Source organism: Salvelinus fontinalis, chromosome 23, assembly GCF_029448725.1.
Source record: "Salvelinus fontinalis isolate EN_2023a chromosome 23, ASM2944872v1, whole genome shotgun sequence".
NCBI classification, from domain to species: domain Eukaryota; kingdom Metazoa; phylum Chordata; class Actinopteri; order Salmoniformes; family Salmonidae; genus Salvelinus; species Salvelinus fontinalis.
In genome coordinates, this window is record NC_074687.1 from 2,401,036 (window position 1) to 2,417,880 (window position 16,845).

Here is a 16,845-nt window from a genome sequence, read left to right on the forward strand (position 1 = left end):
CCATTTTAGAATAAGGCTGTAATGTAACAAAATGTGGAAAAAGTCAAGGGGTTTGAGTACTTTTCGAATGCACTGTATATACCATTTCATAAACCTTGTTTTGATTGTAATAGTGTTATATTGGAGTAGGGTTGGTTGGTGGTGCAATTATTATTATTTTTTTATCCCTTTTTAATTTTTTGTATCACAAATGTAATGTGATTGAACACGCACTAACGCGGCGACGTGCACAAACAACATGTGCGAACGTCACAATACCAAGGAAGAAGAAGAGATCCCAATCCCATGACAGGCCCATGGACTCCACCCTGCAACAAAAAAAACGGTTTCCAGGGCCTGGTAGATATTTCACTGATATGTTGAAAGAATCTGGGCTACACCCTATTACCAAACCCACACATCCTGTACAGACTCGCCACTCATTCTTCCTGCTCCTGCGTCGAAACAAAATGGCGACGGGTGGTTTATCTCGGGAGCATTTTATCTGCTCTGTCTGTCTCGGTGTCTTCTCCAACCCCGTCACTATTCCCTGTGGACACAACTTCTGCCAGGGATGCATACAGGCCTACTGGAACAAAGGGGAGTGCAGCTGCCCTCTGTGTATGAGACAGTTCGCTCAGAGACCTGAGTTGGCCATGAACCATGTTCTAGACGCCCTGTCCAACACTCTCAGATTGGAGGAGCCACATCCGGACCCGGCGAAAATCTCCATTCCTCCCAGGAAAATGGCAGGGAAGTGTACAGCTATACCTGAAGACCTGGGCCAGCCAAGGGATGTGAACACATTATGTGGTGAACATGGTCAACCTCTGTCTCTGTTCTGCCTGGATGATAAGGCTCTGATCTGCGCTCAATGTGACTCTCTGGGTCATAAGACCCACAAAACCACACCTGCAGAGGAACAGATCCCCCAAATCAAGGTAAGGGGAGAAATTAGTATAAATAATGACCAAGAATTACTCTGGAGTATAATATCTACTGTAACTTTAAACTGCAGTATCTCTGTGCAACTTTGTGCGAGTAAATAAAATGCCCTGAATTTACAGCAGAGACTGCTAAAAGAGCTGCTTGCCAAAAAGAACAACGTGTGCACGGTAAAGACGGAGATTCTCAAAGCAAAGAACACCATGGAGTCATTCAAGGTACGGTACTAACCAGGTTTCCATCCAACTTTTTTACGTGAGTAAAGTACATGTTGGATAAAATGTTTTAATGACAGGCCTGATGGAAACAGTTTTTTGTTGTTGTAAACTTTCCAAATGTCGACAAAACTAAATGCTTCAGACAAGGTGGGATCTTTTTGTGTCGGGTAAAATGAATTAGGCTAGAAATGTCGGTGGAAACTTTTTTTATGCGCAAATATTGATATAATAACCTTCATATCGAAGTAAACTTGGAGTCAGGCGATGACATGTTGTGTGGTTCTCTCGTCGGCAAAGATGAGAATGTGTCGTCAATTGGATGGAAACCTAGCTACTGTTAAATGTATTTGTACTTATATGAAAAACACTGTGGATGAGTTGAGCCACAGTGACATGTTATGGTTACAGAGTTCTTTCCATCTACAAACCATCTGATTCTATTCTAGAAGATGGTTACGAGAGCCCTTTGATATATAATAGGAACCTTTGTAACATATAAAACTGGTTATTGGGAGGAAGATGAACTAAAAACAAGTGCAAGAAACCAACACTAGAAAACATCCACTGTGTCATGTCATTTGTTCCTCTTCCTGTCAGATCTCTGCCAATCTACAGAAACAAGAGCAGCAGACAAATTTCACCATGCTGATCTCAGCCATCACAGAGGGCCAGAAACAACTGATGGACTCAATGGAGGAGAAAGAGAACGAGATGCTGCTGAAAGCGGAGAGTGAGGTACAGAAGATGGAGAAGAGATTCAAGAGCTTGGAGGATGAGGTCACTGGGATAGAGCTCACATTGCAGGGTGAAGAACCTGGGAGGTTGCTTCAGGTGAATTTACACTTTGTTTCAACAAATATTTACCAACTCGAGCCCAAAAGGCATGTCAAAAGTGGACTTTGAGCTGACGTCTGTCTTAATGGTGTCATATATATTTTAGGTTTCAGGATTGTCTGTAAAACCCTGATGAAGGCTACAAGCTGAAACATGTTGGTTTTTAATGACAACACAGCAGTTCTAGGATCAACTTCCATTGTCCTCCAAGAGTGGCTAAATATCCTCCTGTTTTCAGGATTACAATGCCCTGCAGAAAGGCTCAGTTGATGCATCTCCATACTGTGTCAGTCTGGACCCAGAGGAGAGACTTGTTCAGGCAGGAAAACTCAGAGAGATGCTCCACATGGAGGTGGACAGGATCTGGAAGGGTCAGTACATTCATTTAATAAGTACCGTGTAATTAGACTATTTACAGTAATTCAGGAAGAGAAACTGCAGCTATTCATATAAACATCATTGTGTTCCATGACTATTTATTCTATCCACAGACCAAGGTTCTGCCGTTAGGACAGCTTTACGTGTAGATCCTACAGCTTGTTGGTGTTCACTGTCCACACTGAAACAATGTAAGTATAATGAATCTGATTAGATTTTAACATGATGTTATATTCACTTTGTGCAAGTCTCTGGTATTGAGCAATACTTCCATGTAGTCTAACGGTTCAGTACTAGACAAACACAATACCTGATATCAGAGCCTATTGTGTACAGCTGACACACTATGCTAATCAAACTGTTGGATTAGGTTACACTCCACAATAGGATCTCGCACAACCGTTATGGCTTTAATAGCTGGGTGCTCTGTCGTATCTGACACCGACTTCAAATTAAATCCCAAATTCAAGAACATTTGGAAACAGCAGCACTCAAAATAGTAAAAAAACTAATTTATTTTTTATTTCCGGTCGGGCAGGCAGACACATTTGGGCAGTTACGCCTTCATCAGAGCATCTAAAGATGTACCAAAACCATTGTATATACATTTTTATATGCAGGTGCCTAGCTGATCATTACAATTGCCTCACCTGTGTGAGGGTGGAACATAGTGGTAATAAAAACATTAGTGAACTAATGATTGTTACAATATATATATATACACATATCACACATTTGAGAATGGTGGTGCATTTAGTTACTTCCTATGGCACAGTAAAGCCTACAAAAAAATATGTTTTGGGGAATAGAAAAATAAATGTCTGGATAGAAAGATTGTGATTGAATATAGGAAATTATACATATTGCATAAGCATTGAAAATACAGTGCAGCTATATAATCTATAACAAAGGTCTGAATGAGAAATCATCACGTAGACCTCGAGGATCCGTGTTTTTGTATTGATAGATGAAATACCATCTCTCATTGTGAGAGCATGTTAGGGAGGTTACCCCCTCTGATAGGTGTGACCTGTTCTAGGCCCACAAAGCATAAAGAGGACGGTGGGCTGTGTTTGCTTTCCTAAGCAGTGTTTTACCATAGCATATTCAATATTACCGTTAACAATGACTGTTTTTGTAAGTATTCTTGACTGAATCAACAGATGAAAAGACCATCACCTTGGATCCCAATTCTGTCGGGAGACATATCTGGCTATCTCTTGACATGACCAGTGCTAGGAACACATACCCACACATCCAGCCCCACACCCTCCACCCAGAGAGGCTCAAACAGAGTGAAATGGTGAGGGGCACTCAAGGCTTCAGTAGAGGCTTCCACTTCTGGCAAGTGCACTTTATGAATCTTCCCAGTGGATCAAAGGAGGACTCGTATTATGAGGTTGGGGTGATGTACAAGGAAAACGCTGGCAAAATGAAGGAGAGTTGGCGCATACGGTTTCCCACCTCTCAGTCTAAACCACATGCTGAGGCGTATTCAGGTGAGACAGTTCATAACATAACCACTGGTAACAGGTTTAGCAGCATTCATATGTATTTAGACTATGACTCTGGAATCTTTGCTGTGTACGGTAATGTATCAAATACTGTAGGATATATAAATCAAATTAACTTAAATCGTGTTTACTCTTTCAACACCAAATTCAGTGAACCTCTGTACCCCATGTTTGTAATCCCTAAAGGGGCAGATATTAGGTTAAATTAGGGGACCCAAATGATGAAGTTACCCATCTGTAGATTTATAGTACTCTGAGCAGAAATCATGGAACAGTTACTTAATCTAAAATGTTAATTTGGAATACAATCTGTTTTTTGTACACTTAAAAGAAAAAGTAAAATGGCACAATTGATAGCTGTGTACTTATTAAGCATGATGCTTGCTGTGACTGCACAGAAAATAGGACTTTACCTCATTGATGTATTAAAAGTTTAATATCTTGTTTTTGCTTTTTGTTGAGACAATTTATTTTCCGCTTATCATAGATTTTCTGTAATGTCAGATTGCTGGGTGGGTGAGGGTTTAAAAAACACTCCAAAAAATGTGCACTTGATGAAATTGATGGATTGAAATATCAATAAAATGCAATGTAACAAAAATTATTTTTTCGTTCTTTAACCCTGTTGTGTTTTACTAACACATATTCAAAGTGTTTTTTATACTGAGTATATTTGTTGAAATATCAAGCTATATCTCTGAAAGGTTTCAAATGTAAACGTCATCCTGAAGAGGCTCCCGAGTGGCCACAGGGTCTAAGGCACTGCATCTCAGTGCTAGAGTCGTCACTACAGTCCGTTATGGCGGCGCACAATTGGTCCGGGGTAGGCCGTCATTGTAAAAAAGGATTTGATCTTAACTGACTTGCCTACTTAAATTTATATTTCAAGAGTGCTCTCTTTTGGGGGGGGGCAGGTAGCCTAGTGGTTAGAGCGTTGGTCCAGTAACCGGAAGATTGCTGGATTGAATCCCCGAGCTGACAAGGTAAAAACCTGTCGTTCTGCCCCTGATCAAGGCAGTTAACCCACTGTTCCCCGGTAGGCCGTCATTGTAAATAAGAATTTGTTCTTAACTGACTTGCCGAGTTAAATGGGATATATAGTGTAACAGCAGTGTCCTCTGCTGGTAGTTTAGTGTATTTCTTCCATCCTACTTGTACAGCACCCCTGGAGCAAACATCAACAGATTCTTGATTTTTTTTTACCAGTATTCAAACCAGCAACCTTTCAGCCCAACACTCTAACCTGTGTCCCCCCCCCCCCCCATGTGAACTGTTGAAGTGGTGAAGTATAATCACTTTAGAGTTCTAGGTTACCTAGGTTACATACCGCTGTGGTATTACACCTTGGTTACCATGACTTCCAAACTGGTGCATATTCTTTCCTCTGTATAGAAATACAGGTCAACAGAATGGAAACACTGAAGTAAATGAGGGATACAAAGTATTTTGAAAGAAGGTGATTCCATCTCACCATGCTTAGTCTTGTATAAAAATACCCAGTTGACCATTATGTTTGCAAACAGAGATCTCAGTGTCTTTGAAAGAGGGGCCTCAAAGGAACATAGGGGGTTTAAAGTGTGTGTGTGTGTGACACACGCGCGCGCGCGCGCACACACACACACACACACACACACACACACACACACACACACACACACACACACACACACACACACACACACACACACACACACACACACACACACACACACACACACACACACACACACACACACACATGATTAACGACTCACGGTGTAATTCTAGAAACATACAGGAACTCAAGTCCTTTTTTTCTCCCGACATAGAAACCTCACAATTTAAATGGCGACCATATTATCTCCCAAGATAATTCTCCTCCGTTATCGCCACGGCCATTTTACATCCCACCTCAAGCCGATATCTCGACAGCACTCAAAGAACTTTACTGGACTTTATGCGAACTGGAAACCACATATCCTGAGGCTGCATTCATTGTAGCTGGGGATTTTAACAAAGTAAATCTGAGAACTGCCCAAGTTCTATCAACATATTGACTGTACCACTCGCGCTACTAAGACTCTCGACCATTGCTATTCAAACTTCCAGAATGCTTACAAGGCCCTCCCCCGCCCTCCTTTCGGCAAATCTGACCACGACTCCATCTTGTCCATCATGCTCCTCCCGTCCTATAGGCAGAAACTCAAACAGGAAGTACCCGTGGTTCGTACTATTCAACGCTGGTCTGACCAATCGGAATCCATGCTTCAGGATTGTTTTGATCACGTGGACTGGGATATGTTCCGGATAGCTTGTGAAAATTATCTAGTCGCATACACTGATACGGTGACTGAGTTTATAAGTAAGTGTATAGTATGTGTAGTACCCACTGTGACTATTAAAACCTACCCTAATCAGAAACTGTGGATAGATGGTAGCATTCGCTCCAAACTGAAAGCGCGAACCATCGCCTTTAACCATGGCAAGGTGACTGGTAATATGGCAGAATACAAACAGTGTAGTTATTCACTCCGCAAGGCAATCAAACAAGCTAAACGTCAGTATAGAGATAAAGTGGAGTCGCAATTCAACGGCTCAGACACGAGACGTATGTAGCAGGGACTACAGACAATCAGACTACAACAGGAAAACCAGCCACGTTGCCGAGACTGACGTCTTGCTTCCGGACAGGCTTAAAACATTCTTTGCGCACTTTGAACATAACTCAGTGCCACCGATGCGGCCCACTGCCAAGGACTGTGGGCCCTCCTTCTCTGTGGCCGATGTGAGTAAAACATTTAAACATGTTAACCCTCGCAAGGCTGCACCCAGACGGCATCCCTAGCCAGGTCCTCAGAGCATGCGCAGACCAGCTGGCTGGTGTGTTTACGGGCATATTCAATCTCTCCCTATCCCATTCTGCTGCCCCCACATGCTTCAAGATGGCCACCAATGTTCCTGTACCCAAGAAGGAAAAGGTAACTGAACTTAATGACTATCACAATGTAGCACTCGCCTCTGTCATCATGAAGTACTTTGAGAGACTAGTTAAGGATCATATCACCTCTACCTTACCTGCCACCTAGACCCACTTCAATTTGCTTACCGCCGCAAAAGATCCACAGACGATGCAATCGCCATCTCTCTGCACACTGCCCTATCCCATCTGGACAAGAGGAATACCTACGTAAGAATGCTGTTTATTGACTTTTTTTATTTTTATTTTTTTATTTCACCTTTATTTAACCAGGTAGGCTAGTTGAGAACAAGTTCTCATTTGCAACTGCGACCTGGCCAAGATAAAGCATAGCAGTGTGAACAGACAACAACACAGAGTTACACATGGAGTAAACAATAAACAAGTCAATAACATGGTAGAAAAAAAGAGAATCTATATACAATGTGTGCAAAAGGCATGAGGTAGGCAATAAATCGAATAATTACAATTTAGCAGATTAACACTGGAGTGATAAATCATCAGATGATCATGTGCACGAAGAGATACTGGTGTGCAAAAGAGCAGAAAATTAAATAAATAAAAGCAGTATGGGGGGTGAGGTAGGTAAATTGGGTGGGTAGTTTACAGATGGACTATGTACAGCTGCAGCGATCGGTTAGCTGCTCGGATAGCAGATTTTTAAAGTTGTTGAGGGAGATAAAAGTCTCCAACTTCAGAGATTTTTCAATTCGTTCCAGTCGCAGGCAGCAGAGAACTGGAAGGAAAGGCGTCCAAATGAGGTTTTGGCTTTAGGGATGATCAGTGAGATACACCTGCTGGAGTGCGTGCTACGGACGGGTGTAGCCATCGTGACCAGTGAACTGAGATAAGGCGGCACTTTACCTAGCATAGCCTTGTAGATGACCTGGAGCCAGTGGGTCTGATGACGAACATGTAGCGAGGGCCAGCCGACTAGGGCATACAGGTCGCAGTGGTGGGTCGTATAAGGTTCTTTAGTAACAAAACGGATAGCACTGTGATAAACTGCATCCAGTTTGCTGAGTAGAGTATTGGAAGCTATTTTGTAGATGACATCGCCGAAGTCGAGGATCGGTAGGATAGTCAGTTTTACTAGGGTAAGTTTGGCGGCGTGAGTGAAGGAGGCTTTGTTGCGGAATAGAAAGCCGACTCTAGATTTGATTTTGGATTGGAGATGTTTGATATGAGTCTGGAAGGAGAGTTTGCAGTCTAGCCAGACACCTAGGTACTTACAGATGTCCACATATTCTAGGTCGGAACCGTCCAGGGTGGTGATGCTAGTCGGGCGTGCGGGTGCAGGCAGCGAACGGTTGAAAAGCATGCATTTGGTTTTACTAGCGTTTAAGAGCAGTTGGAGGCCACGGAAGGAGTGTTGTATGGCATTGAAGCTCGTTTGGAGGTTAGATAGCACAGTGTCCAAGGAAGGGCCGGAAGTATACAGAATGGTGTCGTCTGCGTAGAGATGGATCAGGGAATCGCCCGCAGCAAGAGCAACATCATTGATGTATACAGAGAAAAGAGTCGGCCCGAGAATTGAACCCTGTGGTACCCCCATAGAGACTGCCAGAGGACCGGACAATATGCCCTCCGATTTGACACACTGAACTCTGTCTGCAAAGTAGTTGGTGAACCAGGCAAGGCAGTCATTAGAAAAACCGAGGCTACTGAGTCTGCCGATAAGAATATGGTGATTGACAGAGTCGAAAGCCTTGGCCAGGTCGATGAAGACGGCTGCACAGTAATGTCTTTTATCGATGGCGGTTATGACATCGTTTAGTACCTTGAGCGTGGCTGAGGTGCACCCGTGACCGGCTCGGAAACCGGATTGCACAGCGGAGAAGGTACGGTGGGATTCGAGATGGTCAGTGATCTGTTTGTTGACTTGTCTTTCGAAGACCTTAGATAGGCAGGGCAGGATGGATATAGGTCTGTAACAGTTTGGGTCCAGGGTGTCTCCCCCTTTGAAGAGGGGGATGACCGCGGCAGCTTTCCAATCCTTGGGGATCTCAGATGATACGAAGGAGAGGTTGAACAGGCTGGTAATAGGGGGTGCGACAATGGCGGCGGACAGTTTCAGAAATAGGGGGTCCAGATTGTCAAGCCCAGCTGATTTGTATGGGTCCAGGTTTTCCAGCTCTTTCAGAACATCTGCTATCTGGATATGGGTAAAGGAGAAGCTGGGGAGGCTTGGGCGAGTAGCAGCGGGGGGGGGGGGCGGGGCTGTTGGCCAACGTTGGAGTCGCCAGGAGGAAGGCATGGCCAGCCATTAAGAAATGTTTGTTGAAGTTTTCGATTATCACGGACTTATCAGTGGTGACCGTGTTACCTAGCCTCAGTGAAGTGGGCAGCTGGGAGGAGGTGCTCTTGTTTTCCATGGACTTTACAGTATCCCAGAACTTTTTGGAGTTAGAGCTACAGGATGCAAATTTCTGCTTGAAAAAGCTGGCCTTTGCTTTCCTGACTGACTGCGTGTATTGGTTCCTGACTTCCCTGAACAGTTGCATATCGCGGGGGCTCTTCGATGCTATTGCAGTTCGCCACAGGATGTTTTTGTGCTGGTCGAGGGCAGTCAGGTCTGGAGTGAACCAAGGGCTATATCTGTTCTTGGTTCTGCATTTTTTGAACGGAGCATGCTTGTCTAATATGGTGAGGAAGTCATTTTTAAAGAATGGCCAGGCATCCTCAACTGACGGGATGAGGTCAATATCCTTCCAGGGTACCCGGGCCAAGTCGATTAGAAAGGCCTGCTCGCAGAAGTGTTTTAGGGAGCGTTTGACAGTGATGAGGGGTGGTCGTTTGGCCGCGGACCCGTGGCGGATACAGGCAATGAGGCAGTGATCGCTGAGATCTTGATTGAAGACAGCAGAGGTGTATTTGGAGGGCAAGTTGGTCAGGATAATGTCTATTAGGGTGCCCATGTTTACGGATTTAGGGTTGTACCTGGTGGGTTCCTTGATGATTTGAGTGAGATTGAGGGCATCAAGCTTAGATTGTAGGACTGCCGGGGTGTTAAGCATATCCCAGTTTAGGTCACCTAACAGAACAAACTCTGAAGCTAGATGGGGAGCGATCAATTCACAGATGGTGTCCAGGGCACAGCTGGGAGCTGAGGGGGGTCGGTAGCAGGCGGCAACAGTGAGAGACTTATTTCTGGAGAGATTAATTTTTAAAATTAGAAGTTCGAACTGTTTGGGCATAGACCTGGAAAGTATGACAGAACTTTGCAGGCTATCTCTGCAGTAGATTGCAACTCCTCCCCCTTTGGCAGTTCTATCTTGACGGAAAGTGTTATAGTTGGGTATGGAAATCTCAGAATTTTTGGTGGCCTTCCTAAGCCAGGATTCGGAAACGGCAAGGACATCAGGGTTGGCAGAGTGTGCTAAAGCGGTGAGTAAGGCAAACTTAGGGAGGAGGCTTCTGATGTTGACATGCATAAGGCCAAGGCTTTTTCGATCACAGAAGTCAACAAATGAGGGTGACTGGGGACATGCAGGGCCTGGGTTTACCTCCACATCACCCGAGGAACAGAGGAGTAGTAGGATGAGGGTGCGGCTAAAGGCTATCAAAACTGGTCGCCTAGAGCGTTGGGGACAAGGAATAAAAGGAGCAGATTTATGGGCGTGGTAGAATAGATTCTGGGCATAATGTGCAGACCAGGGTATGGTGGGGCACGGGTACAGCGGAGGCAAGCCCAGGCACTGGGTGATGATAAGAGAGGTTGTATCTCTGGACATGCTGGTCTCAATGGGTGAGGTCACCGCATGTGTGGGGGGTGGGACAAAGGAGGTATCAGAGGTACGGAGAGTGGAACTACGGGGTCCATTGCAAACCAAAACAATGATAACTAGCCTGAACAACAGTATGCAAGGCATATTGATATTTGAGAGAGACATACAATAAGGCATAAAGTGATTGCAGGTCTTGATTGGGAGAGCTAGCTAAAACAACAGGTGAGATAACAGCAGCTAGTCAGCTAACAGCAACAGCAGGTAAAAATGGCGACGACCAGGCAGACAGGGTCGGATTAACTACACACAGATCCTGAGTTAAAGCACAGAGCCGACAGATAAAACACTAATAAACGGAATGGAGTACCGTGAATTAATGGACAGTCAAGCAGGCATCAGCTATGTAGCCGAGTGATCATAGTGTCCAGGGGGCAGCCGTAGATGGAGCGGTGAGGCCTCCACTAAGCTAGCCCGCGGCGTTTAAAGTTAGTAGCCCGGGGGGGTGGTCTGCTCAGACGGAGGGGGTCTGCTCAGACGGAGGCCGGTTGAGGGCACAGCGGATGGGGTATTTGTCTGCAGACCAGACGTGGTCGTGTCGACAGAGAATCCAAGCCGGATGGCGGTGGCGAAAGAGAGGTTGTGAGTTGTAGAATTGTGTTTGCTAACTGGTGCTAGCTTCGTGATTCAGACAGCTAGTCATGGGTAGCAAGCTAGCAGAAGATGGAGGTCTGTTTTTAGCCACGCCGTGCAATTCCGTCGGTAGATTAGTGGGGTTCCGTGTGGTAGAGGGGACCAATCCAATTGTCAAAATAGTTATAGTGGCCTAAGAAGATTGTTCGATAGACCTGTTCAGATAGCAGCCGATATGCTCAAGACAGCTAACGATTAGCGGGCCGCAGTTAGCATATGGACGTTCAGGTTACGTCGCGATGGAGGGGCCAGTTGAAATACTCCCTCGGGCAGATAACGTCGGTATCCCAGTCGTGAAGGCCCGGCGGGGCTCCGCATCGGCAGTAAAACGGGTCCGGATAGGTGATTGTAGCCCAGGAGTGGCTGATGGAACTCTTCAGCTGGCTAGCTCCGGGATAATTGGTGTTTGCTCCGGAATTGATGTTAGCCGATAGTCACTCGGATAGCAGCTAGTTAGCTGCAAGATCCAGGTGTAAATGTCCAGAGCTTGCGGTAAAAATCCGGGGATATGGAGAGAAAATAGGTCTGGTATGCTCTGGTCTGAGTTGCGTTGTACAAAACTGGCAATAGTTTTCCGAGCTAAAGGATAGCTGATGAGTGCTAGCTGTGGTTAGCTGAACTACTAACGTTAGCTTGTGAGCTGGCTAACTTCTGGCTAGCTTCTGTTGTAGATTTCGGATACGAGGTGAATAATACTTTTGAGGAGAAAAAAAAAAACAGATCCGCACCACATTTGGTGAGGTGGGTTGCAGGAGAGTGTTTTGAAGTTGAGTTTAAGAAGAAAAATATATATATATAAAAAGATATGCGAAGAAAAATATATAAAATATATATACACGGGACAAGACGAGGACAAAGGACATCTGACTGCTACGCCATCTTGGATTCATCTATAGCTCAGCATTCAACACCATAGTACCCTCCAAGCTCATTATTAAGCTCGAGGCCTTGGGTCTGGACCCCGCCCTGTGCAACTGGGCCTTGGACTTCCTGACGGGCCGCCCCCACTCCGCTGATCCTCAACAATGGGGCCCCACAAGGGTGCGTGCTGAGCCCCCTCCTGTACTCCCTGTTCACCCATGACTGCATGGCCAAGCACGCCTCCAACTCAATCATCAATTTTGAGTGTGGTGCCTGGAAACAAAACTCTCACTCAATGTCAACAAAACAAAGGAGATGATCGTGGACTTCAGGAACAGCAGAGGGTGCACCCCCCTATCTACATAGATGGGGCTGCAGTGGAGAAGGTGGAAAGCTTCAAGTTCCTTGGCGTACACATCACTGACAAACTGAAATGGACCACCCAAACATACAGTGTGGTGAAGAAGGCGCAACAGAGCCTCTTCAACTTCAGGAGGCTAAAGAAATGTGGCTTGTCACCTAAAACCCTCACAAACTTTTACAGATGCACAATTGAAAGCATCCTGTCGGGCTGTATCACCGCCTGGTACGGCAACTGCACCGCCCTCAACCGCAAGGCCTTCCAGAGGGTGGTGCGGTCTGCCCAACGCATTACCTGGGGTAAACTACCTGCCCTCCAGAACACCTACAGCACCCAATGTCACAGGAAGGCCAAAGATATCATCAAGGACATCAACCACCCGAGCAACTGCCTGTTCACCCCGTTATCATCCAGAAGGCAAGGTCAGTACAGGTGCATCAAAGCTGGGACCGGGAGACTGAATAAACAGCTTCTATCTCAAGGCCATCAGTCTGTTAAACAGCCATCACTAGCACATCAGAGGCTGCTGCCTATAGGCATAGACTAGTTACTTTAATAATGTTTACATATCTTGCGTTACTCATCTCATATGTACACTACCGGTCAAAAGTTTTAGAACACCTCCTCTTTCAAGGGTTTTTCTTTATTTTTACTATTTTCTATTTCCCCATGAAACATTCTGTTTTTACAGTACCAGTCAAAAGTTTGGACCCAACTACTCATTCAGGGGTTTATTGTTTATTGTACTATTTTCTACATTGTAGAATAATAGTGAAGACATCAAAACTATGAAATAACACATATGGAATCATGTAGTAACCAAAAAAGTGTTAAACAAATCAAAATATATTTATGATTCTTCAAATAGCCACCCTTTGCCTTGATGACAGCTTTGCACACTTTTGGCATTCTCTCAACCATGCTTTTCCAACAGTCTTGAAGGAGTTCCCACATATGCTGAGCACTTGTTGACTGCTTTTCCTTCACTCTGCGGTTCAACACATCCCAAACCATCTCAATTTGGTTGAGGTCGGGGGTTTGTGGAGGCTAGGTCATTTGATGCAGCACTCCATCACTCTCCTTCTTGGTAAAATAGCCATTGCAGAGCCTGGAGGTGTGTTGGGTCATTGTCCTGTTGAAAAACAAATGATAGTCCCACAAAGCCCAAACCAGATGGGATGGAGTATCGCTGCAGATTGCTGTGGTTGCCATGTTGGTTAAGTGTGCCTTAAATTCTAAATAAATCACAGTGTCAACAGAAAGCAACCCCAGACCATAACACCTCCTCCTCCATGCTTTATGGTGCGAAATACACATGCGGAGATCATCCGTTCACCCACACCGGTTCACCCACATCACAAAGACATGGCGGTTGGAACAAAAAAATCTCCAATTTGGACTCCAGACCAAAGGACAAATTTCCACCGGTTTAATGTCCATTGCTCATGTTTCTTGGCCCAGCAAGTCTCTACTTATTATTAGTTTCCTTTAGTAGTGGGTTCTTTGCAGCAATTTGACCATGAAGGCCTGATTCACGCAGTCTCCTCTGAAGAGTTGATGTTGAGATGTGTCTGTTACTTGAACTCTGTAAAGCAATTTCTGAGGCTGGTAAATCTAATGATCTTATACTCTACAGCAGAGGTAACTCTTAGTCTTCCCATCCTGTGGTCCTCATGAGAGCCAGTTTCATCATAGCGCTTGATGGTTTTTTGCAACTGCACTTGAGGACACTTTCAAAGTTCTTCAAATGTTCCTTATTGACTGACCTTCATGTCTTAAAATAATGATGGACTGTCATTTCTCTTTGCTTATTTGAGCTGTTCTTACCATAATATGGACTTGGTCTATTACCAATAGGGCTATCTTCTGTATACCACCCTCTACCTTGTCACAACACAACTGATTGGCCTAAATGCTTTAAGAAGGAAAGACATTACACAAATGAACTTTTAAGAAGGCACACCTGTTCATTGTAATGCATTCCAGGTGACTATCTCATGAAGCTGGTTGAGAGAATGCCAAGAGTGAGCAAAGCTGTCATCAAGGCAAATATATTTTGATTTGTTTAACACTTTTTTTGGTTACTACATGATTCCATATGTGTTATTTCATAGTTTTAATGTCTTCACTATTATTCTACAATGTAGAAAATAATACAAATAAAGAAAAACCCTGGAATGAGTAGCTGTTGTAAAACCTTTGACCGGTAGTGTAAATCCTATCAGCAGCCAGTCTATATACTGTATTCTATACTATTCTGCTGTATCTTAGTCCGTTTCGCTCTGACATCTCTCGTCCATATGTATATGGTCTTAATTCATTCCTATTTAGATTTGTGTGTATTGGGTATATGTTGTGTGATTTATTAGATATTACTTGTTAGATATTACAGCACTGTCGGAGCTAGAAACACAAGCATTTCGCTACACCCTTCAATAACATCTGCTAATCACATGTATGTGACCAATATCGTTTGATTTGATGTGATCATTTATGGGATATTGTGGAGCGGTGCCTGAGACAGCATTTTTCCACCTTCATCAACAGAGTTCCAGAATCTATGCCAAGGTGCATTGAAGCTGTTCTGGAGGCTCGTGGTGGCCCAACGCCCTATTAAGACACTTTATGTTGGTGTTTCCTTTATTTCGCCAGTTACAGTGGTTCTTCCTTTATAAGTTGCGTCGTACTGCAGCACAGCTTGCAGGGTTCCGCAGAATTCTATGGCACGTTATTTAAGTGTCAGCCATTGTTGCCATTAATGCTAGTTAATGCCTGTTTGACCACCAGAGGGTATCTTTGAGAAGTTAAGTCATTGAAATGACATGGAGCTGTAGACCTAAGAGTCCTGTGTACTGTAGCTGTTTTAGCATAGCTTACTTATTGGCATAAAGGCCTACTTCAATATATCGTATATCAATCAATCATTCATTCATTTGTGCATGTCATCACAAAGCATACTAGTCATACATGTATTTAAATACATTTAAGCATTTTTGTTATAAAATTAAATAACGAAGGGAGCCTTGGATATTTAAACATTGAATTAACCTCAACATGTTGGCTAAAGCGATTGAATTCAGGAATGCATTTGGCTGTTTTTAATATTAGGAAAATATGGCGCTGTACAACGTGACCGGTCGGGAGTAGTCCTAGGCTACTAAGTGACTGCGAGTGAAGAGCAAAATAATCCTAACAGTTCCACACCCTAATTGTAGTCTAACCAATGCCCAAAAGGATATTCAGTGAAAATAAAAATATCTTTGCTCAAGCTTGTCTCAGAGCAGCACAAAACAGTTCTGAAATAGTTGACCACACGCGGCTATTTCTTCAAATCCTATTATAACAAATGGATGACTTTGGAAGTTTCAGTCAGCAACAATTTGTTGCCTTCATTAGTTAAGGGTGGAGTTTGGGGCAGTGTGAGGAGTACTGGAAAGGTGTGACTCCAGGTTACAATAGGCCATAAGTATAAAGCAGACCGTCGTCCCACCTGCCCATAAGAAGTTAAAATAGCATCAAATTGATCAAAAATACAGTGTAGACATTGATAATGTTGTAAACGACTATTGTAGCTGGAAATGGCTGATTTTTATGGTATAGTCGTACAGAGGCCCATTAACAGCAACCATCACTCCTGTGTTCCAATGGTACGTTGTGCTAGCTAATCCAAGTTTATCATTTTAAAAGGTTAATTGATCATTACAAAATCCTTTTGCAATTATGTTAGCACAGCTGAAAACTGTTGTTCTGATTAAAGAAGCAATAAAACTGGCCTTCTTTAGACTAGTTGAGTATCTGGAGCATCAGCATTTGGGGGTTCGATTACAGGCTCAAAATGTCCCAAAACAAAGAACTTTCTTCTGAAACTTGTCCGTCTATTCTTGTTCTGAGAAATGAAGGCTATTCCATGCGAGAAATTGCCAAGAAACTGAAGATCTCGTACAACGCTGTGTACTACTCCCTTCGCAGAACAGCACAAATGGGCTCTAACCAGAATAGAAAGTGGAGTGGGAGGCCCTGGTGCACAACTGAGCAAGAGGACAATTACATTAGAGTTTCTAGTTTGAGAAACAGACGCCTCACAAGTCCTCAACTGGCAGCTTCATTAAATAGTACCCGCAAAACACCAGTCTCAACATCAACAGTGAAGAGGCGACTCCGGCTTGTCAACTGAAAACATTCATCCGTAACTCTGCCAAGCCTACAAGCAAAGATGAACTGGTGAAAGCCATCAAGGCGTTTTGGCTTGAGAAATTGACGATACAACAATGCAACAAATACATTGATCTACTCAGCAAGGTTTTACCCGTCGTCGTGGAGCTGGGGGGAAGTGCAACTCAAATGTTTCCGAGATGTACTGTAGTTGAAAAAAAAAACTTCA

The 16,845-nt window shown here is 44.0% G+C and overlaps 1 protein-coding gene across 1 annotated transcript; it reads left to right on the forward strand.

The window, feature by feature from the left end:
- Window positions 1-229: 229 nt before the first annotated feature.
- LOC129820694 (E3 ubiquitin-protein ligase TRIM11-like) lies at window positions 230-4,469 on the forward strand. Its single transcript, XM_055877554.1, has 6 exons — window positions 230-920; window positions 1,047-1,142; window positions 1,740-1,973; window positions 2,215-2,347; window positions 2,468-2,545; window positions 3,518-4,469. The coding sequence occupies exons 1-6, from the start codon at window positions 297-299 to the stop codon at window positions 4,075-4,077; spliced, it is 1,725 nt and encodes a 574-aa protein (XP_055733529.1). The 5' UTR covers window positions 230-296; the 3' UTR covers window positions 4,078-4,469.
- Window positions 4,470-16,845: the final 12,376 nt, after the last annotated feature.

What these genes read in the sequence shown, in the direction of transcription:
- LOC129820694 (XM_055877554.1), top strand. Translation starts at nt 297, where the DNA reads ATGGACTCCACCCTGCAACAAAAAAAACGGTTTCCAGGGCCTGGTAGA. An exon ending in ACACCATGGAGTCATTCAAG is followed by an intron (nt 1,143 to 1,739) that starts GTACGGTACTAA and finishes TCTTCCTGTCAG; the next exon opens with ATCTCTGCCAATCTACAGAA. An exon ending in ACTGTCCACACTGAAACAAT is followed by an intron (nt 2,546 to 3,517) that starts GTAAGTATAATG and finishes CTGAATCAACAG; the next exon opens with ATGAAAAGACCATCACCTTG.